Raw genomic sequence first — 25,571 nt, 5'->3', positions numbered from 1 at the left:
CGCCCAACAGAGCAATTCAATTGTTGCTCCGTCTGGGCACCCGCGCTGCGTGTCTGTGCCCAATAGCACAGAGTTTAGCCGCGTTTAGCAGCTACCCCGTCTAAAGACCTACTTATCGCGCATTTCTGCTTGTCACCTCAGGAGGCAGCGAGCAGAGCTGTGTCTAACTGCGTCTTTGCATGCACGAACGGAGCAATAATTGAATTTTTGGTTGCACCTTATAAGTGAAAGCTTTACTGTAACTCGCATGTAAAGTGAACAACAAAGGATTAATGGAGGAAATTCAATTCAAAGTGATGGACACAATGTGCCGTTCTGGACCAGCACATTGTGCCGCCACTGGCATTGCACTATTTTTCCTCACACCTTAGAGGTGTTGGCACTACCGTATATGACCAAGGTGTGCAGCCGGGTATCGCCACAGCACAACGCACTGAATTGCAAGGTCTCTGATTACAAATATCACCCCTCATCTGTTCACACTATAGTGTACTTATAGGGCTGCTTGTAAAACACAGGCAAAATGCTCAGGTGACAAACAAACTTTACTGCTCTAGCTTGCAGAGGAGATTCACCGACTAAAGAAACAAAAATTCATACCTAGAATGATCTGAACTCACAATGAAGATCATCTTCATTGCGGGTTTAGATCATTCTAGGGTAAATGAATGGTTTTTAAATCCATCTAATCAGTTGCTGATGCTATATTGTGACATTCAAAACACACAGTTTGCAAGTACCACACACATTGGTTAGACAAAGCTCCAAAGTCTGCATCTTAACAATGCAAAATGCAATAACCATATTACACAACCCAGTTAGAAATGAGCAAATAAACAAGGTACCAGATTCATAGGGCTCGATTCAAATCAATTGTATAGCACCAGGAAGGAGCTCCCGGAGTACTCCTGGGGTGCAAGCAGAAATCTGACAAAACTACAGGCGCTATGCTGTTTTCTGTCCTTAGCGCCGCAGACACAGCATCGCGCCGGGCAGATTAGTCTGAGAATGCAGTTTCTCGCAACTAAATTAAGGCGTGAGAACTGGCATTCTCCGACAAAACAGCGCGCTGAATTGAATAGGTCCGGGAGCTCCTTCACGGCGCTATTCAATTTATGTTGAATTGAATAGTGCCCACAGATGCCAATTTTGGAGCTGATTCAAATAACCTCACCCCATGAGCGTAAGTGTGGCCCTATGCTGCACTTAAGGTAGTACCGTACTTTTTTTGGATTCAACAGGGCTGCGTACAAAAATCTGCAAGTCTGGGGCGAGATCAAGATGCGAGATGAGGTGCCGTTACTAAGTGAATCAACCCCTGTATTGGTTTATTGAAGGCACACATCCACTAGCGATATTAATGAGCGATTGCAGGATTAAGATATCGTAATCATGCAATCACTCATTAATCGTGCACTATAATGTCGGAAACGACCAGCGATGTGCACTCCCACTGGTAGTTTCCGACATCAATCATTGCCCGAACATGCCAGTCAATCTGCCGATAACGACATATTGACCATGATCGGGGATGAGGTAGGGTGCCTACACTGATTGACTAATCGTTCAGTGTAGGCACTGCAGGGGATGGGGGAATGACGGTACAATGTTGTAATCATACTGTCGTTAGCCCATCGCTTAGTGGACGTTCATCTTAAAGGATTAAACTTTAAGGCAGAAAAAATAATTTACTAACACTGCATTAAGATGCAAAGTTTACACATGAACCACAGCACCCAATCACAAATTAGCTTTTATTTTTTTCTCCATTGCAACATAGAAAGGGAACATATGATTGGCTGTCACAAATTAGGGAAAATTTTGCACCTACAACTATGTTCGAGAATGAGCCCCGGAGACAATAATATTACACGTTAGAAGCAAATAAACATGTCCTTTAGCAGGAAAATCTCCATGACAAACATGTCAGACTTCTCACCTTCTTCAGGGAGGACACAAGCAAATTCCTCCACTTAGGTGCATTTTCCTCACAGAAGAAATCGTACTGGAGCTGGGGGGCCTGCATGACTAGGCCTGCAGAGGTCTGTGCTGTGCAGTGTAACCCTGAAGCAGACAAGGTGAGGAAGGCTTGGTCCAGCAGGGGAGCTGTCTCACGTCCCCCGGCGACAGATCCCTTTGGGAGGCGGCAGAGGCCAGTATTAAGGCAGGAGACCGTCCATACGGTTAAAGCTGGTGCCCCTTAGTAGGGGCAGCATATGGAGGGAGCACCCCTGTGGGGGAAGGAGCAGGGGGGCGGCTCATGGGACACCGCTTGGAGCTGACAGCTGCCTGCACATATATGACAGCTGTGTGTATACATACAGCCAAGAGAGGGGGAGGATGGGGGAGGCACAGGCGGTGCGGGGGGTGTTGGGCTCACTGACCCCGGGATCGCACAGCCCCTCTGGCCCTCAGGTGAAGCTGGAGGCCGCGGCTGCTTACGGTAACCCGGGCCCACAGACAAGAGGCGGCCGCTGAATCATCCGCAGCAGCTCTTTTCTGCCCCGGTGCATGGGGGGAGTGTGGAGGGTAAGGGAGAGCGAGCGGCGTCACCAGGGAGATCCCAGCACCCCAGACACCCCGGCTCCCCTCCCTCCTGTCTGCTCCCCCGCCGCCCCTGCTGCAGCCTCCTCCTCAGGCAGCTCTCTCTTGTGCTGGCGAGCAGAGCGCGGCGCTGGTGGTGGCGCAGATAGCCGGCCGCTGCGTCACTCCGTGGTAAATACTGGTGTTGTTGTTGTTTATTCCGCCGCTCTCTCTCCCCTCAGTAGCGCTCGGCAGCCGTTGGAAGAGGCTCGCACCGCGCCTGCGCGCTGCTGGGGGCGGAGGGCTGCCTGGCGCGGTCACGTGACACGCGCGCCCAGCCCCGGCCAGAGCCACTATTGTGCTTTTTTTTTTTTTTTTTTTATTTCCTTCAAGCAGCTTTATCATCACTACAAATAGCTCACAAAGAGCAGTTAAAATTCTTGATGCCGTTTTGCAGTGCAGAGAGAATATTATACCCCTTCCACTTGGCAAAAGTAACCCGGGATATTGCCAGGTCGACCCAGGTTGAGGTGCAGTGTGAACACGCCACCAGAAAAATTGCTGCGTCCGGCGACTCAGCATTTCAACCCTGCAATCGAGAAGAGTTGATCATGATGTGTAGTGTGAACGGGCCCAACTCGGGTTATCCAACCCTGGACTCAGCAAACAGCGATGATTGGATGTTCCCGTGTCTCATTTGATGAGGTCAGCAGCCAGAGTCCTGGACACATGTGCAGCACACTGCAGACAACAGCAGAGGCAGCTTTCCTGTATTAAACGTGTTTAATACCATAACACCACTACAGCATACCTCCCAACAGTCCCGCATTAAGGCGTGACAGTCCCGTTTTTTTGGGACTGTCCCGCTGTCACATCCGCTGGCCGCACTGTCCCACATTGAGAGGGAAGTTGGGTGAGCAGAAAGAGAATAGATGCCATGCTCACGGCATCTATTCACAGTGCGGGGAGGAATCCCGTGGGCAGCCCAGCATCTCGGAGATGCTGGGCACGTCCATTAGTGATGTAAAAGGGGGCGTGTTGCTAGGCCACAACCCTTTACGTACAGGCCACTCCCCTTTTTCGGGAGCACGCGCCTCTGATGTGCTGAAGTACCAAACTCGGACACTTAAATGTTGGGAGGTATGCTACAGCAATGTCCATTTGGAGTGATAAAAAGGTGAGGGAGTTGCTAGCCATAAGGGAACGAGGAGGAAATAAGAAGACAGATGACAGGCACAGTGAAAGACGCTGTTGACTACAAAAACTGCCACAAACTGCGCCCTCCTCCTCCTGAAATAACTGTACAGTAGCTGCATCATGCTCTCACTGGTTGAATGAAACAGCAGGAAAGTACAAACACTCATGAGCTCTGGAAAACACACAGGTAGTCCGACGGCCATGTTTGCTGCAATGCTGTGAGCAGTCCCCACCCCTCCCTTGGGTTCCCATTTGTGACCTCATCTATGTGAACCTGTAAAAAGGAAATTTTTAATGACATCCATATGGTTTTACAGGGCAGTCCCGGGTTCAGTGTGTACGGGGCCGACCTGGGAATAACTCAGGTCGAAGGTGCGGTGTGAAAGGGGTCTGACACGGGTCGCAGCCAGGTTTAGGAACATGCTCTGCTTGTTTTGTGGGGAACCGGGATACTTTTTTGTTAGTTATCCCAAGCGTTTCAGAAACAAGAAAGCCTAACTAATCAAGGACTAATAAGTTTAAGTTCAGTTCAATTCACCCCAAAAGAAGTTGCTTCACAATTCTCTTATTGGAAGTATAATTTTTGTTGAACAAATCTAGAGTCCTTTGTAGCTCTTTTGGATTCTGGTGACAACGGAAATGTCATCACCGCCAAGAAAGTTAAAGAGCTTGGAGTTCCAACTGTGCCTATTCAGTCTTACCTCCATATAATCGGAGTTGATGGGAACAAAATTCCTACGGCTACTGACCGTTATCAAACTCAGAAATTGATAATTCAAGTTGGTGCTCTCCATATGGAGCTGCACTCTTTCTATGTACTCCTGTCGGTTGAGAGTCCAATTATTTTGGGTGTCAGGATTCAGCCTGGGATTGGCCGTTACTCACCGCCGCGCCGGTTTCCCCTGACTAGCCGCGTGGTCAGACACCAGGTGCTGCGACTGGTGACACGCTGAGTATTATCACCGGGGCCCTTTTGACTTCCACGCATTCCTCCATATTGGAGTTTCTGCGGTGGTGGTCATGGGCGCAGCCATATTGTCTGTCTCACCTGACCGGACCCTCCACCAATGGTAGCCTGGTCATCTCTCCGCTGACTCTCTTGTCCAATGGACAGCTACCTAAGGGTATAAAGCAGGTCTCCAGGAAACAGGAAGTCACCTGAACAACTTCTCTTCTCCAGTAGCTGCTAGCTTCAGATCGCTGTTCCAGGCTCCATGCTGTTGTATCCTCCGTGCACTTCACCAGTTTCTGTGATATTCTCCAGTGTTATTCAGCATCAGTCACTACCAATATTCTTCAGTGATATTCAGCATCAGTCACTACTGATATTCTTCAGTGATATTCAACATCAGTCACTACTGATATTCTTCAGTGATATTCAACATCAGTCACTACCGATATTCTCCAGTGATACTCTTCATCGGGTACTACCGATATTCCCTAGTGATAATATCCAACCACTCAGTTGTCTTCCTTATCTACCTGTTAGTTGCTAATTCCTGGGTCCCTGACCAGGGGGCCGCGACCTGCTCATTGGGCGCAGCTAAGCCCATATCCCAATTGGAGGGGTCACTGGTGAAAACCACCAATGAGTTAGACTCTGCGCCCCTGGTCAGGTCTCGTCAACACTCAGAATTAGCCAATGAGGAAGTCGTATTTATTCCTCCTCGTCTATTGCTGCCTCCCCACCTAGTCACCCCAGCTCCCAGTCCTCTGACTGGAAACCTCAAGGGCCAGGTCGTGACAGTTTGTTCGGGCCTAACGCAGAGGGTTTCCAAGGTGTCGGGACAATACAGAACCTTGCCTCTCGTACAGAGAATCAAGAAGCAGCTCAGCAACAGGTGGCACACTATCTTCAGGAAAGGAACTTTCTACTCAATTAATTACTATTCAGTCCACCCTAACTACAGTAGTTCCAGCTTCCTCCGTAACTGTACCAGTGAATTCTCCTCCAAAGTCTTGTCTTCAATTACCTACCCCCAATCGTTTTGAAGGGAATCCCAGACTCTGCCATGGTTTCATTAACCAGTGTGAGATTGAATTTGAATGTCTGCATCAGAATTTTCCCACACCAAGATCAAAAGTATCCTATGTTATTTCTTTACTCTCCAGATCTGCTCTGGAATGGGTCTCTCCTTTGTGGGAACTTGCGGATGCCTTGGTCCCCAATTATGAGGATTTTACTTGTTCTTTTAGGAGGATCTTTGATGAACCAGGCAGGTCTATTTCTTCCTCTTCTGATATTCTATGGATTCGCCTGGGCTCGCGCACGGTCAGTATGTGGTCCAGTTTCAAACCATTGCATTGGAGCTGGAATGGAATTACAGAGCTCTTAGGGCTGCTTTCTTACATGGTTTGTCTGAAAAATTGAGAGATGTGTTGGCTTCGCAAGATCTCTCTGATTCACTCTCAGAATTAATTTCTTTCTCTATTAAAATGTATCTTCGTCATAGAGAAAGACAGTCAAGTAAGTGGCGAGAGGATCGTAGTAAGGATTGTCCTATGTCTACCAATATGAAACCTTCTTTTCCCGTTCTCGTTTGACAACAGCAGAGCGGACTCGTCATATCTGTGATAAGCTTTGCATTTACTGTACCACTCCGGGACATTTCATTGGCGCATGTTCTCAACTAACAGGAATCTCTGGCCGGTTCTAGGAGTTTCCAGTTGGGGTTCTATCTAACAGCTCTCATTTAGCTGATTCTCTGTTGCCTGTCAAAGTCTGTGTTGGGTCCCGTACTAAGATAATTAATGCTTTAATTGACTCTGGAGCAGCAGGTAACTTTACCTCAGAAACTTTGGTGCGTGAACTTAAGATTTTGGTTAAACCACTTCCACGGACATTGGCTCTCTCTGCTATCGATGACAGTGCTATCCAGGGACTTGTCAGGTTCCGGCCTAGGATTGGCCGTTACTCACCGCTGCGCCGACTTCCCCTGACTTCTCGTGTGGTCAGATATCTGGTGTGGCAGCGGGTGACGCGCTGAGAATTATTCCTAAGGTGCATTATCGTCAGTGGCTGCTCTGTGATTTGGTTTCCGTCATGGACGCAGCCATGACAGTCTGTATCATCTGACTAACCCTCCATTCAATGGTAGTATGGTTGTTGTCAGCTGACGCTGCCTTCCAATGGTTTGCTACCTTAGGGTATTTAGTGCCATCTCTGTGTGCAGCAGTGTGCCAGGAACACCTTGCAACCACCAGTGCCATCTCCGGGTGCAGCAGTGTGTCAGGAATACTTTGTGAGCATCCACAAGTACCATCTCTGTGTGCAGCAGTGCGTCAGGAACACCTTGCCTGCGTGCAACCACCAGTGCCATCTCCAGGTGCAGCAGTGTGTCAGGAACACTTGCCTGTGAGCATCTACAAGTGCCATCTCCGTGTGCAGCAGTGCGTCAGGAACATCTTGCCTGCGTGCAACCACCAGTGCCATCTCCGGGGGCAGCAGTGTGTCAGGAACACTTGCCTGTGAGCATCTACAAGTGCCGTCTCCTAGTGCAGTAGTGCGACTATTGCATCTATTCTCTTGGCTGTATACTTAGAATCACTCTCCAGGACAGATACTCTGCTAGTGCTTCTTTCTGAAGTATATCACTCGGGCCATCAGTTGTGTTTGTCTCCATTCCCATGAATATCGGATACCTGACCAAAGGACAGCGACCTGCTTGCTGGGTGCAGCTAAACCCATATCCCACTTAGAGGGGTCACTGGTGAACACCTCCTGACAGGTTAGACTCTGCACCTTTGGTCAGGTCTCGCCAACATCTGATATTTGTGGATGAGGAGATCATACATCCAGGCTCTTCACCTCCGATTCCTCCCTCGGCCCCAGACCTCAGCTTTCAACTCCTTAGCAGGAGATTCTCCATAGTCAGGCGTGACAGTTTGGACATGCCTAATGGAAGCTCCAGGATCCCAGGGTGCAGGGCAAGATCTCGCCTCTCATATGGACAATCAGGAGGCAGCACATCAAGTGGCTCAGTATTTACAGGAGCTCTCGGGACATCTACTTTCTATCCAGTCTACTTTGGCTATGTTACTCCCTCCCCCGGCTGTCTCGGCTCCTTCAAACCCTCCAGTCCATCCTCAGGTTTCGGTGTCTCAGAAGTCTCGTCCACAGTTGGCATCCTCGGAACGCTTTGATGGAAACCCTCGACGATACCGGGGGTTCATCAACCAATTCGAGATCCAATTTGAATGCCTGCCACAGAATTTCCCTACGCCAAGGTCAAAGGTGGCATATGTTATTTCTCTTTTGACAGGATCCGCCTTGGACTGGGTTTCCCCACTATAGGAACGAGCCGATCCTCTGGTGTCCAATTATGAAAACGTAATTTTCTCCTTCAAAAGATTTTTTGATGAACCAGGCTGTTCTGCCTTGGCTTCTTCTGATGTCCTTTGAGTACGACAAGGAACCCGCGCTGTAGGACAATACGTGTTTCAATTTCAAACCATCTCTGAATTAAAGTGGAATGAGGAGGCTCCTAAGGCAGTCTTCCTGCATGGGCTTTCTGAAAAAGTTAAGGACGAATTAGCCTCTCTGAATCTCCCGGAGTCCTTTGCTGACATAATCTCCCTGTGCATCGAGATTGATCTTTGTCATAGGGAACAATTGGCTTGTAGAGGATGAGGGGATCGTCTTCAGGATCGGCCATTTTTGTATGCCCGCTCCTACTCTCCTGCTACCAGTAGGGAAGAACCTATGCAGGTAAATAAGTCCCGGTTGACCACAGTTGAATGAAACCGCAGCTTCCAGAATAAGCTCTGTCTTTATTGTGCCGCTCCGCACCACATTCTGAAGAATTGTCCTCTTCTTGCCGGAAACGCGAGACTAATTGAAATTGGGAGCGTTCAGTTGGGGGTTGTGATCAAGCCTTCCCAGCTAGTAGATAGTCTATTACTTGTAACCCTTTCCCACAAGTCTAGGACAAAGAATTTAAAAGCCCTGGTGGATTCTGGAGCCACCGGAAATTTATTTCCGAGTCTTTAGTACAAGCCCTGAGTATTCCAGTTACTCCCCTACCCAACAAGTTGTCCCTTTCCGAGGTAGACGGTAACACTATTCTGGGAGAGTCTATTTTCTCCATTACCCATCCTGTGTCTCTCAGAGTAGGATGTCTCCATCAGGAAATGCTGGAATTTTTAATTCTTCCGAAGACCTCTTATGATGGATTTAGTATGATAAATCCCGGCAGCGCCAGCCCGACATGGAAGGAAATCCTGATCGTCTAGAAGGTAAGTACTTACTAACCTAACTCTACCCCCTAACCCTAACCTTCCTTTAGGGTGCCTAACCCTAACCTCCCCCCCTGTGCCTAACCCTAATCCCCCCTCTAAGTACCTAAACCCCCTTTCCCCGCCACCTAAACCTAAGTCCCCCAGAGGGGTGCCTAACCCTCCCTCCCCTTAGCCTAAACCTATCTTCCCGGGGGGCTGCCTAACCCTAAGTGCCTCCTGGGAACCCTAAACCTAATCCTCCCCCCCCTGCTGTCCGCGCTCTGCGCCCGGCATCCCTTCGATCGGGATGCCGGGAGCCGGTCTCCCGTCGTAGGTTAGTTATCCCTCGCCGGGATTCTGTAGTCTAGATGCCGGCGGTCGGCATTGTGACCACCGGCATCATAAACGTATACCCTTATGATTTAGTTTTAGGTCTGCCTTAGTTGAAAAGACATAATCCTACATTTAATTGGTCCAATATGCAAATCCTGGCCTGGGGTTCAAGTTGTCTCCAAGGATGCTTGTCTCGTGTGATCCCTGTGCGTGTCCACCCAGTTGCTACCAGTTCTGTGGCTATGTCTCCTACTCCTGGTGTTTTGGAAGCCCTCCCTGATCCTCGTCTACCTGAAACTTACCATGATTTTGCTGATGTTTTCTGTGAACAGGTTGCAGACAAGTTACCTCCTCATCGTGCCTGGGACTGTGGTAAAGATTTCTACCCTGGGAAAATGCCACCTCATGGTCGAATATACTCTCTCTCTGTCTATGTCTTTTTTGAAACATTTCTAAGTGCCTCTTTGAACAATCCTCTGTGCCGTTCCTGGGTCATTATTTCTGGAAATTGCCTTCAGATTGATCCTGAGAAACTGAGAGTCATTTCTGAGTGTCCCCAACCTAACTCCCTAAAGTCTACCCAGCGATTCCTGGGATTTTCAAATTACTATCAAAGATTTATTTAAAATTTCTCAACTCTGGTGGCTCCTATCATGGCTCTCACCAAAAAAGGAGCTAATCCTCAATGGTCTGCCCCGGCTGTGATGGCGTTTCAAAAATTTAAAACAGCATTGTCTACTGCGCCGATCCTTTGCCAACCACAACTTGATATGCCCTTCATTCTTGAGGTTGATGTCACCTCGGTTGGAGTAGGAGATTTTTTGTCCCAAACCGCTGAAGATGGAAGGATTCATCCATGTGGGTTCTTCTCACGAAAATTTTCTCCAGCTGAGAAAAATTATGCTATTGGAGACCAAGAGTTACTGGCGATGCGCCTGGCACTAGAGGAGTGGTGACATCTTTTGGAAGTGGCTAAATTTCCGGTCACCATCATTACGGACCATAAAAATCTAGTATATCTTCAAACAGCTCATCGTTTAAATGCCAGAAAAGCTCGCTGGTTTCTTTTTTTTTCTAGATTTGATTTCAAACTCCAGTTTCGTCCCGGCACCTTGAATAGGAAAGTGGATATTTCGGTCATTCCTTTCCACTCAGAAGGAAGAGGATCAACCTCAAGTTCATCCAATTTTGGATCCTGTTGTCTTTGCACCCACTCAAATCTTGTTTCCTCCTCCTGGTAAAATCTTTGTTGCTGCCCAACTACATAAAAGATTACTGACATGGGCTCATGCTTCCCTCTTCATTGGTCATACCGGCATCCTCAAGACTTACAAGTTTTTACAGCAATCTTACTCGTGGCCTACCATGAAAGAAGATGTTCGGAGATTCATTTTGTCTTGTGTAAAATTCGCTCATTCCTCTGCTGGCAAGGAATATTCGTTTAAAGTAGGAAAGTATGCTGTAGAGCCTACAAGAGCCCAACACCAACACTGATGTTGCTGGAGCTTGAGAAGGGTGCGCTGCTTACTATCGCTGCTCAGCCATGCCTCCTGAATGTTTTAGTTTGGAGCAGTTCGTGACCTAAGGGCCTAATTCAGAGGTGGACGCTGTAGCACAAACACTGCATCTTTGTACGCAGCGGCTGTGCTACAATATGTAAAAGCCACAGGAGGCGACTTGTGCTATGTCCGTGACCATGAGTAACCCTCATGTTACTCAGGATGTCTGGAGTAATCTTGCAGGAAATCATAGTGAAAGAGGGATTAGTAGGGAAGTGTTTTTTTAATAAATGGATATAATATTCGTTGTCTCTGCCTTATGTTTATTTTAATATTTTCTTTACTGACGGACTATAGGGGCCAACAGGCCCTTAATGTCTGGGAATGCTGGCACTTGTGGTTTTTACAAGTGCCATCATGCCACAGCAGGCTTGCTGGGGCTTATAGTCCACCTGTAATGAACAATATTATTAACCTATTTGTTACCATTATCCCTGCACCCTCCGCCTAGGGATACGGGAAAGACCCCTGGGCCTTCAACCTAGGACTTGTCATCCCTTGGAAGGAGGAACCACCATTCCTTTTGGGTTCCAGACTTTCTGAGGGATTCCAGCCCTGGGCTGACCAGTTTGGGTCTGATTAACATTATGGTAGGGGGACCAGTAGTACACACAGGGAGGGTTTCTGAGTACCCAGAAACCCTGACAGCCTAAATAGCAGACACCATGTTATTAAGCCCCGTCCCCTTGCAGCAAAATGCCGCGATACACGGGTTAAAAAGGGGGAGGCGGAGCCAATATTCACATTATTTGGCCTTACCCCCCTTTCAATTGACCCACGAATAGCGGCATTTGGCTGCTAGGGGGAGGAGCCTAATGACATGGTACAAGCCTGCCAGGTCTCATCCCCGCAGCTGCTGCAAGGTAAGTGTAATGTATGTTTGACATATATATTTTTTGTGTAAGGTATGTGTGACATATGTATGTGTGTACATCAGTGACGAGCGGTGAGGTAAATGGCTGGGGAGGCACTGGCTAGTGTCAGAGCCAGAATTACAGATATATATATGAAACCGAGGGTTCATGTGGGCATAATACAATTGTGCAGCAGTATATAGTGCTGTAAATTTGGTGTGTTTTGATCAAGGATGTGCGGAAAAGGTATACGGGGGAGGCAGTGCCTCCCCTGCCATATACTTTTTACTACAGAGTTTTGACTATAAAAAATATTAGAATAATGCAAAGGAGATATTTATAATATTTTCTTTACATTTTTCTTGTAACTTTTTTAGTCAAAACTCTGGAGTATACCTAAGTATGACAGGAAAGTTCTGCCTTACCCGCCTTACCTCACAGCACATCGCTGGTATATATATGTATGTGTGTGTGTATATGTATGTGTATATATATGTGTGTGTATGGAAACCCCTTGGAAAAATCCTGCGTTTGCCCATGAGGGGTAGCCCATTCTGTATGTGTCCCGTTATCCCCCCCGGGTGGTTCAGCAAGGTGCTGGCTTTTGGAAAATAAGGGGAACCTCTCACCATTTATTCAGCTGATTTTCCAAAGCCAGCCCTGGCTGTGAGTTCAAGGGCTGGTTATGGATTTGTTTTTTTGGGGGGGGACCTCACAAATGTATTTTTTATATATTAACCATTTATGCTCTTTTACACATAACAAAGCCAGCACAGATCATACTGATCTGTGCAGTGCTTTGAAGCCATTGCAGATTGAGGACAGATTAATCCTTCTATTTGACTACGGAGTCTATCATATAAGAACAATCTAAGGGGTTTTACACTGAAAAATAAAATGATGGTCATCACCTGCAATTTCCAGTAGACACTCAGATACGATGGTTAGTAAATACTGCATTTAGACCCTGCAAACCACCAGTGATGTTCAGCGATTTGTTTTAGAAGTCAAACACGATTCTTAGTAAATTTACCTTACAGACTGTACATTAATCTAAACACATACATAACTGCAATGTGTTTTATATTTATATTTACTTGTATTTTAACATGCGTTAAAAATGCATTGCAAATGCCTGTGTTAACGTTTCCTACGGGTTTCTTGGTGAACCTTGAATTTATTACCTGGTCCACTACTGCGTAACAATGTGTATATGTCTCTATGATAACGATACAGGTTCTCTTTCCACTATATCAGTATACTTTTACATCTCATAAAAATTTGATACCCGAAGAATGGAAAGAATTGTCCCTGAAATACAGTTCACCAGGATATTAAAAAGTTATATTTAAAATCAAAGCCTGACACCTAGTGGTCAAATTCCTTAACTTAAAATTCAATCAATATTATGGGGGGGGGTATTCAGTTAGGCTGCGAAAAGTCGGGACGTAATTTTCGCCTATTTCAATTATCCCCGTATTCAATTTCAAAGGCTTTTCGCAGGTTCGAAAAGTCTTTGAAAAAACGCAGGGATAACTTTTCACCATGATTTACAGCGCGAAAAAAAGTGCAGAATTGGGGTTTAGGGGTGCAGGCTTAAAAAAAATAGCCTGCATCCCTGGGAATGTCATTTAAGAACAAACTGTGTCAAAAGAAAGTAAAAAAAAAAAATAGAGACACCCCAAAAAAATGAATTAAAAATTTGGGATGAAAAAAGGGGAAACAGTGTTTAAAAATAGGGAAATAGGTTTAGGGGTGTTCTGCAAATATGCGGCAGGTGTTTTCTAGAATAGGCTATTAGCGGCAGGTGCATTATTGCAGATTTTTAAAAAAATTACTTTAGGGACTTAAAGATATGCTAGCACCCATTTTCATGTACCCCAAATTTGATGGGACCACTTTAAAAAACGAAAATAAAAAACCTAAGTGCTCTTCTGCATCACTTCTTCAATGTCAGGAAAAAAACACTTGCCGCGGCTAGTTAAAGACCTGACTTTCTTCTGCAGGCAAAAACGGGGGTACCCATAGTGATCCCCCCCTGTCTGGACATCTTTAGGGGGTCCTACAATTAATTTCTGAAAATTTCCGTTTTTTTCGTAGATCCCAATTCGCCGGGTCCCATTTTCATTGATATTAAATTGAATATGGGGATAAAGCGGGCATGCGCCCGATACTTTATCCCAGGAAAAGCTCCAATGTCCAGCACAGACTTTTCGCTCCCAAATTGAATACAGACCTAAGGGCTTTATTTACGAAGTCACGGCTTTTGTAAGCCCCAGCTTTCCGGCGTGTTGGAGGTGAGCCTAGTGTGCTGGTGATCATGGTGGGGAGAACCAGGGGGAAGAGCAGGCAGTGTATTAGTGTGATTTGTGTAATCATTAACCTGCCCACTTCACTAGGGAAGGGTGGTCTGATCTTCGGAGAGAACTCCCAGATATATCAGAATAGTAGGTCAGTATAAATAGTGGAGTAAAAACAAATACAACTCTGCTTATTGCAGCATCGCTCAGAAAAATGTTTTGTTTACTTTGTTTTTGTTTGACTGGTGACAAGCCTCTATTAGGTGACATACACACTAGTGTTTGCATTGTGTTTTTATTGCATATTAAAACACAAGTACATAAATAAACTGAATTGTGTTCACACATATGTTCAATTTGCTTTTTTCAAACCATCCATCTGGAAGACATTGGTGCAAACTGTATCATCAAGCACCGGAAGAACAAAGGATTTCAGGATCGGTGTTTCCAAATTATTGATATTAGAGCGAGTGTGGCCGGCCAATGAAGAGGACATAGTGCAGTGTATGTAATTCATCAAACATATACAGGGCTAGTAATCCTAGTAAGCCCTTACATGTGGCCCAGCCAGCCCCACTCTGTATCTCCAGTCCCAGCAGCCCCCCTTCTGTGTCTCCAGCTCTAGCAGCCCCCTTCTGTGTCTCCAGCAGCCCCCGTCTGTGTCCCCAGTCAGCCTCCCTTCTCTGTCCCCAGCCAACCCCCTTCTGTGTCTCCAGCTCCAGAAGCCCCTTCTGTCTCTCCAGCCAGTCCCCTTCTATCTTTCCAGCCAGCCCTCTTCTGTATCTCCATCCAGCCCCCCTTATCAGTCCCCAGCCCAAGCAGCCCCCCTTCTCTCAACAGCCAGCCCCTTCTGTGTCCTCAACCAGCCCCCTCTTCTTTATCTCCAGTCTCAGCAGCCCCCTTCTGTGTCTCCAGCCCCAGCATCCCTTCTTCTGTGTCCTCAGCCAGCCCCCATTCTGTCTCTCCAACCAGCTCTTTTGTGTCTCCAGCCTGCCTCCCCTTCTGTATCTTCAGCCTACCCCCTTTCTGTATCCCCAGCCAGACCCTCTTCTGTGTCCTCGGCTCCAGCAGCCCCCCTTCTGTGTCTCCATCCCCAGCCAGCCCCCCATCTGTGTCCCCAGCCAGACCCCCTTCTCTGTCCCCAGCCAGCCCCCTTCTGTGTCTCCAGCCCCAGCAGCCCCCTTCTGTGACTCCAGCTCTGGCATCCCCCCTTCTGTGTCCCCAGCCCCAGCAGCACCCATTCTCTGTCCCCAGCCAGCCCCCCTTCTGTGTCCTCAGCCAGCCCCCTTCTGTGTCCCCCTTCTGTGTCTCCAGCCCCTGCCAGCCCACATTCTGTCTTTCCAGCCAGCCTCCTTTCTGTGTCTCCAGCCTTCCACCTCTTCTGTGTCCCCAGCAGCCCCCTTCTGTGTCCCCAGCAGTCCACCTTCTGTGTCCCCAGCTCCATCAGCCCCCCTTCGGTGTCTCCATCCCCAGCAGCCCCCCCTTTTGTGTACCCAGCCCCAGCAACCCCTACACTTACCTTGTTGCTGCTAATGCGATGCTGCTCCTCTGCCTCTCTTTCAGTGGCGCGGCGTAATGCGTGCTGAGTCTTTAAAAAAAACCTTTATTGCACGCACCGACGGGCATGCAGATCAATTATAGCAGCTGCACGGCCCAGGGAGAACCGGCAGCAGACTGAGCGCAGCAGTAGACTCTGGGCACTAGTAGACTCTAGCGCTTTGCCAGAGTCTACTATGCATGTGCAGGTCACCAGAGAGATGATGCGGCAGCCATTTTCCTGGCGATTTCCCTACTGTGGATGCGCAAAACTCTGGGAAAATGGCCGCTTTGCCATCTTGCCAGTGATTTGCACAGCAGTGTGCTGATGCGGAGCTCCGGATAGGTAAGCAGTGCTATTTTTCAGCAGGAACTCAGGATCTGATTCAGACCCGCTTGCTAGTGTGCGTTTGCTCGTAGCCAGACAATTTTCGCATTGTGTGCATGTGCGAACCAGTGCAAGAGATCGGGAAGTGTTCGATCGTTGCACATAGACTGCCCAGCAGAGTGAGTGACAGGAGAAGTCATTTGTGGGTGGTGACAGGGGCTGGCCATTAAAAATGGGGGGTGGAGGTGCGAACACAGGCGTGCCTGAGCGTCTCAACGCCGTTTCAGAGGTGTGCATAATTTAGAGTTAGTGTCATAGTACAGTCACCTGGCTGGTTTATACACTGAAGTGCTCTCAGTGCTTGAGGTAGGGTATGTTCAGCCACAAGCGCTGCGATCACTTTCCGATGGTTGCATATACTTCCTGGAGATGACGTGCGCAAGTGGGCACAGCTGGTGGGCGTCTGCATACACAGAGCGATCGCACACCAAGACATAGTGGGAGTGCTAATGCCTTGCCGTGTGATCGCCTGCCTTTCCAAATTTGCATAAGCATCGAGTGAGCGAACGCATCTAGCAAGCAGGTCTGAATGAGGTCCTCAGTTCCTGAACCTCTCATTAACTATGACGTAATGTCCTCGGCCAAAATTTATTTTACATAAGATAAGTTATTTTAAAGGCCCTTTTCAGTGCTTTCTTTTCTAAATTATATAAATATATATATATATATATATATATATATAATTGTTTTTCTATAGCTCCACCCCCAGTAGCTCCACCTACAGTTCCTGAACCTATTTTTCAAGTAATATAGCCCTGGAGTTAAGTATTGAATAAATGGGTGCAGGGTGTGCGGTGTGGGCCCCCTTGGACCCAGGAGCCCATATGCACTCCACACCCTGCACCCATAATAGATACACAGGTAACTGGAAAACCTCCCTGTGTTTTGCTTATGAAGCCCTGCCCCCTTTCACTAGGGAAGGGATCGGAAGCCCAGGATCTAATGGTTCCCAGGATTCCGACATCAAATCAAGCGATTAGAACCCTCTCCCGGTAAGGTTTGCTATGTGTAGCCCGTTGCTACACATGTGGCATTAGCTGCAGGGGGCAATATCCAGACGGCATCGCAATCCGGATGTTGGTATAACTGACAGCAACGCATCCCCCAGAGAAACCTATGGGTGATGTGGCTGCCTGTGGAAATGGAGGACTCGCAGCAGGTATCACAGATATCTGTTACAGCCCCCCCCCCCCCCGTTTGGGTAGGTGTGTTTGGGGAGTAAGCCGCAAATATTTAATGATAAATGGGCCCCTTTATTTTATAATCCCACATGTGCAGGGGCATCTGGCACCTTCTGTTTCCTGTCATCATCCAAAATTGTGTATCATGACCCCCAATGTACAATTCCATCACAAATAGGTAAGTGCTTTTTTAAATATAGGATAATACAAATAAACGTATCTAGAATATGTTTACAAATCAATTAGCCTACAAAATATGACTTTAAAGCACTTGTTTATCTTCCCTCCCCCCTCAATGCACTGTCTCCATTGCTACTGTCATTGTGCTTAATTTCTATTCCCCAACTTCCAAACCCCTCATCTGTTATTATGGGCAGTAGTGCAGTGCATTCCCAGCATTACACTACAGCAAGAAAAGTAGTCAGATAGAATAAAATAACTGAGCCAAACGAGTATCCGTAGTGTGTCTGATACCAGGAAGTGCTGGCACTGGCAGGCAGCTACTACTAGCCTCTTCCTGTAACGTGCAGCTGCCAGTGACCTCTGTCTGCTGCTCACATTATACAGCTGTCAGAATAGTTTGGTGAAATGAATAAGTATGTTGTAGGCGCTTCCGTGGTCGGAACACTTGTGGGGGGATCGATCCTTCTAAAGTCAGTATTGGTCTTTGTACTGTATTATTTGCATGTAAAGCATTCACTGTATAATCTGCTTCTCGTATGTTATTATCTGAGCTCAATTAATTAAATGTTAAAAGTATTCTAACAGTAATCAACTAATGCAGTCCAAGATATTGTAACTGGAGAATACATAGGAAAAGTTCATTTTTTAAATATTTGTAAGGGCACAATGTATGATATAGGTCATATGTAAAGCAGATAATACATATTTATTTAAAAAGAAAGAAAAACAGATATTATAGGCCAGTACATATTTTATAGCGTTATCCATTGATAAACAAAATAAGAATTATAAATGGATGGAGCCATGCGTAGCATATTTTAGTCATTTTAAAATAAAATGTGACCATGATATGCTTTTTATGTGACCTCATTTTGATCATAATAAGAGTTTATTTTTAATTCATGGTAGCTCCTAGTAATGCGGTTTATCGGAATATAGAAATATATGATTTATTATCTGGCTCTCAGTCTTCTTATCTATACTAAGCTAACTTTTGATTATTATTATTATTTTTCTATATAGTTTTGTTAGAAATAAGTGATAAGCATTAATTGAAATATGCTTCGCCTAATTATCTTAGAGACTACACAGGTGGTGGACCCTGTCCAAGCAAAGCAACGATAGTAGGAAAGACAGTGATAGTAACAGGAGCTAATACAGGCATTGGAAAAGAAACAGCTTTGGAGCTTGCAAAAAGAGGTAAGAAGCTGTGTAATCATCTCTCCATCTCTCTCTCTGTCATGGGATAGCAGCAGTGGCTCTAGAGGTGGGGCTGCAGCGCTGTCCAAAATTCAAATAGGGGAGCCACACCAACTGCCACCCCAAACGCTGCCAAACATCATCAGCTAGGAGTCACTGGCAGTTGGTGTGGCTCCCCTGTTTGAATTTTGGACTTCGCTGCAGCCCCACCTCTGGAGCCACCACTGGATAGCAGTATGTATATGTAGTTTGCGTCATCGTACAGTGACGTCTTGGAAATACCCAGACCTGCATCAGTTGTAATCTGACATCTCGTGAGTCAGTTTGAACACCAGCTAGGCTGCTCATGGCAAGGCGGCGTGAATTATCGGAGTTCGAATTGGGCATGATAGTGGGTGCCCAACGAATGGGACATTCCATTTCCGATGTTGTGCGGACTTTTGACATTCCTCAATCTACGTTTGCATATGTACCGGGAATACTTCATGGAAGGCATTATCACCCACCAAGGATAGCGCAGTGGCTGACCACGGGTGCGTAATAATCGTGACCAGAGGCTTCTGGCCAGAACTGTCCATGCTATCAGACAAGCGACACAGACTCAAATCACATCCACATTCAATGCAGGAGGTACCAGATGCATATCCAGCAGGTCAGTGCAGTATTCTTTAGCTTCCATGGGAGCTTTTCTGAGCAGGGCCCTCTACCCTCTTGTGTTTCGCCTTACTTTACTTTCATCTACTCCAGAGTGCCCCTGGTAACACTACGACACCGGACACAGCGCCTCACCTGGGCTCATGTGTCGGTTATTGGATTCTGGAGTACTGGCAACATGTGCCCTTCGTGGACTTCATGAACACCAGGGATGGGGAATCTTTTTTTTCTGCCGAGGGCCATTTTGATACATATAACATTATTTGCGGGCCTGGTGCAGGCCATGCCCCCTCAGTGTGATGTCACACGGGGACAGAGCCACAATCGCCAGTTATGCCAGTAATGCCCGGAGCATCCTGAGGATGCTTCGGGGAGCTGTAAGGGCGGTGGTGTGACCATCTGAAGCGTCCTAAGGATGCTCCAGGTGGCACTGCTGCATAGATTCTGGCTGTAGGGTGCCATTCTAGGCACCCTGCTAGCCAGATGAGGCTAGCAGAAAAAAGCTCAGAGGGCCAGACCAAATGATTCCGGGGGCCTTCTACCCCATCCCTGATGTACATCCACAACGGTGGAATATTCCTGTAGGATAATGCACCATTCTGTTGGTCCCATGTTGTCCAGAATTGGTTCGAGGAGCATTCTGGAGAGTTCCGACGAATGGTGTGGCCACCACTTTCGCCCGAAATGACCCCAATCAAGCATTTATGGTACATGGTGGAGAGGTTCATTTGTACCCAAGATCCTGCACCTACAAATATCAGGGAGCTGTGGAAAGCTATCCAGATAGCATGGGTCAACTTCTCTCCAGAGGTCTTCCGTCTACCTGTGGAATCTATGCCACATCGAGTTGCTGCACTTTGCCGAGTAGAGGGGGTCCTACACAATACTAGGCATCACCATTAAAACCTAAATAAACAACTTTTCAATGTAATAATCTTTTATATCGCAATAAAGTAATAGTTGAAAAATTTTAGTCTGCAATACAAGAGCAAAATTTATGGGATCTTTTCTTATAGGTATAGGTAAGTTGCCGCCAATTTGGCCCATGCTTAGGTAACAGATTCTGCACACATACAATTTGAAATGTGATGTTTGTTTTCTATTTCTTAATACCAACTTCAAGGTGGCAGAATAATTATGGCATGTCGGGACATGGGAAAGTGTGAGAATGCTGCAAAAGAAATCCGTGGCAAAACATTAAATCATGACGTGTTTGCTAAACATCTGGACTTGGCATCTACTAAATCTATCAAAGACTTTGCAAAAAACATACTACAAGGTAACATATTATTTTAACAGATTTGATATGTGTACAGGCAAAATATACTATTTTGATTAAATCAACACACTAATCTTAAACTGGGGTACACATTAGACGATGTGTACCCAGCACGATCTTGTGAGCGACGGGACCCAGCGGGGGTGCCAGCATCGGCAAGTGCATACACACTTGCCGATGCCGGGAGCGACGGCGGGGGTTAGCGGGGAGCCATGCTGCATTCGGCAGCATGGCGTCGCTAGCTACATCCACAGATCTTTCTGCATGTACAAAAGACCTGAGGATGTGACTGACGACCCACGGGAGCACGCCTCGGCATCGTGCGTACACATTTCACAATATGGAAGATTTATCGTTCTGATGCGTTGGAATCGGCCAAATCGCTCAAGATATTGTCTAGAGTGCCTTTAGCTTTACATGCAATATATAGTGCATTGTTTAATACTGACAAGCATTTGTATATGTAAATGTGATAAAAATGGACACTATTACAATTAAAGTATGAGTGTAAAATGTAGGTAAGAAAGTGTCATTAGTAGCAACAACAAATTTTTCAGATATGAATATAAGCTAATCACTTAGCAATTCATGTTGAGATATTTTATTTTGTTTCTAATTTACATATCCAGAGACTTGCTATATTTACTAAAGTTCGGGTTTTTAGAAGTGGAGATATTGCCCATAGCAACCAATCAGATTCTAGCTATTCTATAAGGTGCTAGAAAAAATGTTAAGTAGAATCTGGTTGCTATGGGCGACATCTGCACTTTAGTAAATATACCCCTTGGTGACTGTTCCTTGTGAGTTGATAGCTCTAAGCTGCATTCTCTGTCACAGGGGCCTTTAAATTGACAGATGACAGCATGTCAGTCTGTTATCTCACAGCAGTGAATAGTGGCACAGTTAGCAGGACCGTATATACGAGTAGTAGTAGTACATACATAGTAGCTTGGTGCAGTTTATCTTGGCAGAGTACTATTTATCACAGAGCAGGATATAATGGCAAGGCATTACCAGAATACCATGATCGTAAATAGGATATTGCATCGTCTAGCAGTATATCCTGCCATTAGACGACATATGGCATAACAATGTATGATGTGACGTTATAGGGTCCTATTAAGTAATGGCATGATATATCACAGAGCAATGTATACTGACCATTGCTATCTAGAAGCTGATTGGTTGCTATGGGCAACTTGCCCACTTCTCCACATTTTAGAATGTTTGATGCATTTCCCCCCATTTGTGATATGTCGACAAACTGCTTTTTGCAATTCCTATGAGTCTAAACATTTACAATCTGAACAGCAAGATCTCCCTATTATCTTCCGTGGTAATGTGCAGAACCGCAGTTATGGGTTCCCTGCATCATTTAATAGTGACAGTGTGAAATAACCCTTGAATTAGGATATTATATTTTAGTGACTCTTGCTATTTTTTCTAGAGGAGGAACACATAGACATTCTCATAAACAATGCTGCAGTAATGAGGTGCCCTCACTGGAAAACTGAAGATGGGTTTGAAATGCAGTTTGGAGTTAACCACTTGGGTAAGCTTTTTTGAGGGTTTGATGTGTAGGTATTTGAATTGGGTTCATATAAAGTTTGGGTTTCTAGTGTGAAGTGTCAGAAGCATTGTACTTTTTTTGTCGAGTGATAATAAAGTATTCATGTAGTAGACATCAGTAGAACAGAGCTTGGAAAAGTATATTTTAAAACTAATACTTTAAAAATCAATAGCATTTCTCTGGCATTAGAGTAACTTTATTTTTATATTAAGAAGCATTTATTTTGTTTTTAGTATAATGCTTTTTATTTTTAGAACGCTTTTATTTATGTTCTGAATAAACAGAGGTGTTTGGCCCTTACTGACTTACCGTACTGCTCTCATTCCTCTCCGCAGGCCACTTCCTGCTCACTAACCTGCTGCTAGATAAGATGAAGAACTCTGGCCAGTCCCGTATCATTAATGTATCTTCCTTAGCTTACATAGCAGGAGAGATTGACTTTGAGGATTTAAATTGGGAGAAGAAGAAATATAACACAAAAGCAGCTTACTGTCAGAGCAAGCTCGCCAACATTCTGTTTACAACCGAAATGACAAATAGGCTACAAGGTGAGTTCATAACAGAAAGTAGAAACACAATTCATGACTTTGTACTGTTATGCAGCCCCGGGGGGTTTCTAAAGCCTGTCTGAGATTCCATAGTGAGAAGGATGCAAAAGACGATCACAGCAACACTTGTCTGTGTGGAATTGATTGATGTGGTGTAAATGTATGTACAAAAAGGAGGTGACACACAAGAGATTATGGAGGTGCAGTGGGTCACTCCTCATTTGATCAACACATCTGTTGGTGGTACAAGGATGGGAACTAAGGGAGCTTAGTCAACAGTGCCCAAGTGGTGAGTTGTCAAGGACCAGACAAGTCTACTTCCCAGAGATATGGAAACAGCTATCATGTACTTCTTGTTGTGAGATGTCTCATACATTACTCCTTCCCTCAGTCCTCTTTTACTCTGTATGTGTAGAGCAAGACTGTGTACTTTTTATTATGACACCTCTTGCAATAAACTGCAGCCCTTCCAGGAAATAACAGGTCCAGTCCATCTGCAGTGGTGAGTGTACTGCTTACACCTTCAGCATATAGGGCTCAACACTAAACTATGAAGCTAAAGCCCAACAGGAGTTAGTATATATATATATATATATATATATATATATTGCACTTTCCAAACAAAATATCCCAGCACAAGATAAATAATAGTTTATAGAAAGTGATCTGTAGAAAGAACATTATCACAAAGAAAAGGGGTAAATTGGGACAGTTTATTATGGCAGATTGATTAAATGCCTTAATGCAATATATGATCGATTAAATTTGCTACTTTCTATGCAACATGTTTTCATTCACAAATGTAATTCTAGATGTGGCTTTTAGATTAATTAAGTTTCTTAAATGGAATATTGCTTGTATAACTGTTTAATCCTTTGCTTCTTATTTAGGGTCTTATTGTGTTTCCTTGTTAATAAGTTTAAATAACCTTTCCATATAGGAACATCCGTCACGGCCAATTCCCTACACCCAGGAGTTGCTGATACTGAACTGGGCAGGCACACAGGAATGCACAAATCTACATTTTCCAGCACCGTATTAGGTAAGACTAATTGTACATTATGTACCTCCTTGAAGTACTGTAGATATCTAGACTGTTTTTGTTGTGGTTTTTTTTAAACATAACACCCACATCCCAACCAACTAGTAGAATCAAGTTAACCACTTAACTGACGATTTTTTTCTTCCAAAAACCGCTCCAAAATTGTCGGGTTTTTTTATGAGTGAATTAGGTGAGGAACATCTATTTTAACTTATCCAAAATGGTTTCGTGAAAAAAAAAAATATATATATATATTTTTTAAATAACTGAACATCGGAACCACCATCAAAACATCGGAAACATTGCGATGTTCAATTAGAGACGGATACAGGAACCAGGTATGTCAGGGGCGTTGGGGGGGAGGTTAAACTTACTTTTCCCCAGCGGCTCCTCAGTTTTGCAGGCGCAGGGTAGGGGGTCCATCTTTGCTGACCGATCAGCAGTGATCGGCAGCACAGCAGACAGAGGGGGAGAGGGTGCAGGCAAGCAGAGAGACCAGAAGGTCCCTCTGAGAGCAGCAGCTGCGGGAAGATTTTCTTCCTGCAGCCGCCCTCATGTTTATATGTCTGGACGAAATTTTACGTCCAGTACAGTTAAAGAGCTGCCTGGTGTGGTCAGAAAATTACATCCATGCCAGGCAAGTGGTTAACAAAATGACCAAACACATTCTCTGCACTGCTCTCAACTTAGAACCTGGAGTTTTTTGAATAAGGTGACTGACCAAGGTGTGCCTTCAACAGCTCCATTCTCACTTTAAAAAAATCTTTGCACTTGTACATCAGCAGGATCAAGAGAATGGGATGTGTTGACTATAGGCCCCCACACACTAGCAACAGATTGCCGCAAGTACCTGGTCCCCAGACTTCGAGGTTGGGGTAACAGTGAAATCCAACATGTTGGATTTCACTGATTTGCCGATCATGATCAAAATATGATTGTGATCAGCAAATGGGTTTTTTTTTAAACATGTAAAATTTCAATAAATTCAGACAGGACTGTTTCATAATTGAAAGGGTCATTATTAGATCTATCTGTGATTGTGGTTTGAAGATGACTGCAAAAGCTGTCACCTTCTGACTGTGGTAACAGGTGCCAGAAGTGACCTTGTCGTTGTCGGTCTAGGCATTATAAATTTTTAACTTGGGACGGCAGAATTTAGCAACAAAAACTTCAATAAAAAAAAAAAACACTCTTGCTCATTTTGATTAAAATGTAAGGCTGTTGTACTAAACAAATGTAACCTTTTATTTCAGGACCTATGTTTTGGTTCCTAATAAAAACACCAGCACAAGCTGCACAGTCAAGTGTCTATCTGGCAGTGAGTGAGGATATCCAAGGGACATCTGGAAAATATTTCAATGCATTGAAAGAAAAAGAGCCAGCCAAGCAAGCTTTGGATGAGGAGACGGCAAAGAAGCTTTGGCAAGAAAGTGCCAAACTTGTGCATCTTGACGAAGCTTTACGAGAATTGAAATCTTAATCGTATTCGATTAGAAAATCGCACACAAATTACCTTCAGTGAAGGTCCTGAGTGCAGTAAATGTTTTACTATTTCATGTAGTAATAAATTTATAAATGTTACTTCCATCTGTTCCAGTTATCTGTGTTCTGCACTAGAGTATCCTTCATCTTACAGACATAGGGGTCTATGTACTAAGCCTTGGAGAGCGTTAAAGTACCAAACAATAGGTAGGTCCACCACGTGCAGGGATTACTGCAGACTGGATGTAGTGATGAGACCGGCAGCCGCGAGGCCTCTGGTCTCAATCTCGACACTGGAATCCCGACAAGGGAATCCAGGAGGCCGTGGGATTAAGATAGGCATCAAAATACCGGCGCCTATCTTAATCCCGATGCCGGAATCCAGGAGGACGCGTGCCCGAACAAAGGTAAGCCGGGGCCCCCTTAGTGTTTTGTGCGGGGGGGCGGAGGGTTAGGTTTAGGTAAGTTAGCGGGGTTAGTGTTAGGTTTTGTGGGGGGAGGTTAGGGCTAAGCACCCCTAGGGGG

At 45.5% G+C, this 25,571-nt stretch overlaps 2 protein-coding genes across 3 annotated transcripts in view; one reads left to right on the top strand and one right to left on the bottom strand.

The window, feature by feature from the left end:
* SOS1 (SOS Ras/Rac guanine nucleotide exchange factor 1) overlaps positions 1–2,852 on the bottom strand; it is a 172,898-nt gene extending 170,046 nt beyond the window's left edge. The window contains exon 1 of the mRNA XM_088477420.1: positions 1,940–2,852. Coding sequence (XP_088333546.1) covers positions 1,940–2,026 — 87 coding nt within the window. The 5' untranslated portion in view covers positions 2,027–2,852. The remainder of the gene's footprint in view (positions 1–1,939) is intronic.
* Positions 2,853–16,819: 13,967 nt separating this feature from the next.
* On the top strand, positions 16,820–25,111 carry RDH13 (retinol dehydrogenase 13). 2 transcript variants are annotated; one of them, XM_088477649.1, is made up of 7 exons: positions 16,820–16,899; positions 18,353–18,471; positions 20,249–20,404; positions 21,852–21,956; positions 22,310–22,522; positions 23,463–23,564; positions 24,818–25,111. In XM_088477649.1, exons 1-7 carry the CDS (start codon positions 16,850–16,852, stop codon positions 25,042–25,044), a joined length of 972 nt encoding a protein of 323 aa, XP_088333775.1. In that variant the 5' UTR covers positions 16,820–16,849; the 3' UTR covers positions 25,045–25,111. The 2 variants fall into 2 exon arrangements, with proteins under 2 accessions (XP_088333775.1, XP_088333774.1); XM_088477648.1 differs by lacking the exon at positions 16,820–16,899 and adding an exon at positions 17,558–17,741.
* The last annotated feature ends 460 nt before the right edge of the window (positions 25,112–25,571 follow it).

Source organism: Taudactylus pleione, unplaced genomic scaffold, assembly GCF_031769625.1.
Source record: "Taudactylus pleione unplaced genomic scaffold, aTauple2 ptg000201l, whole genome shotgun sequence".
Taxonomy (NCBI): domain Eukaryota; kingdom Metazoa; phylum Chordata; class Amphibia; order Anura; family Myobatrachidae; genus Taudactylus; species Taudactylus pleione.
This window is presented reverse-complemented; position numbering and strand designations above follow the sequence as displayed.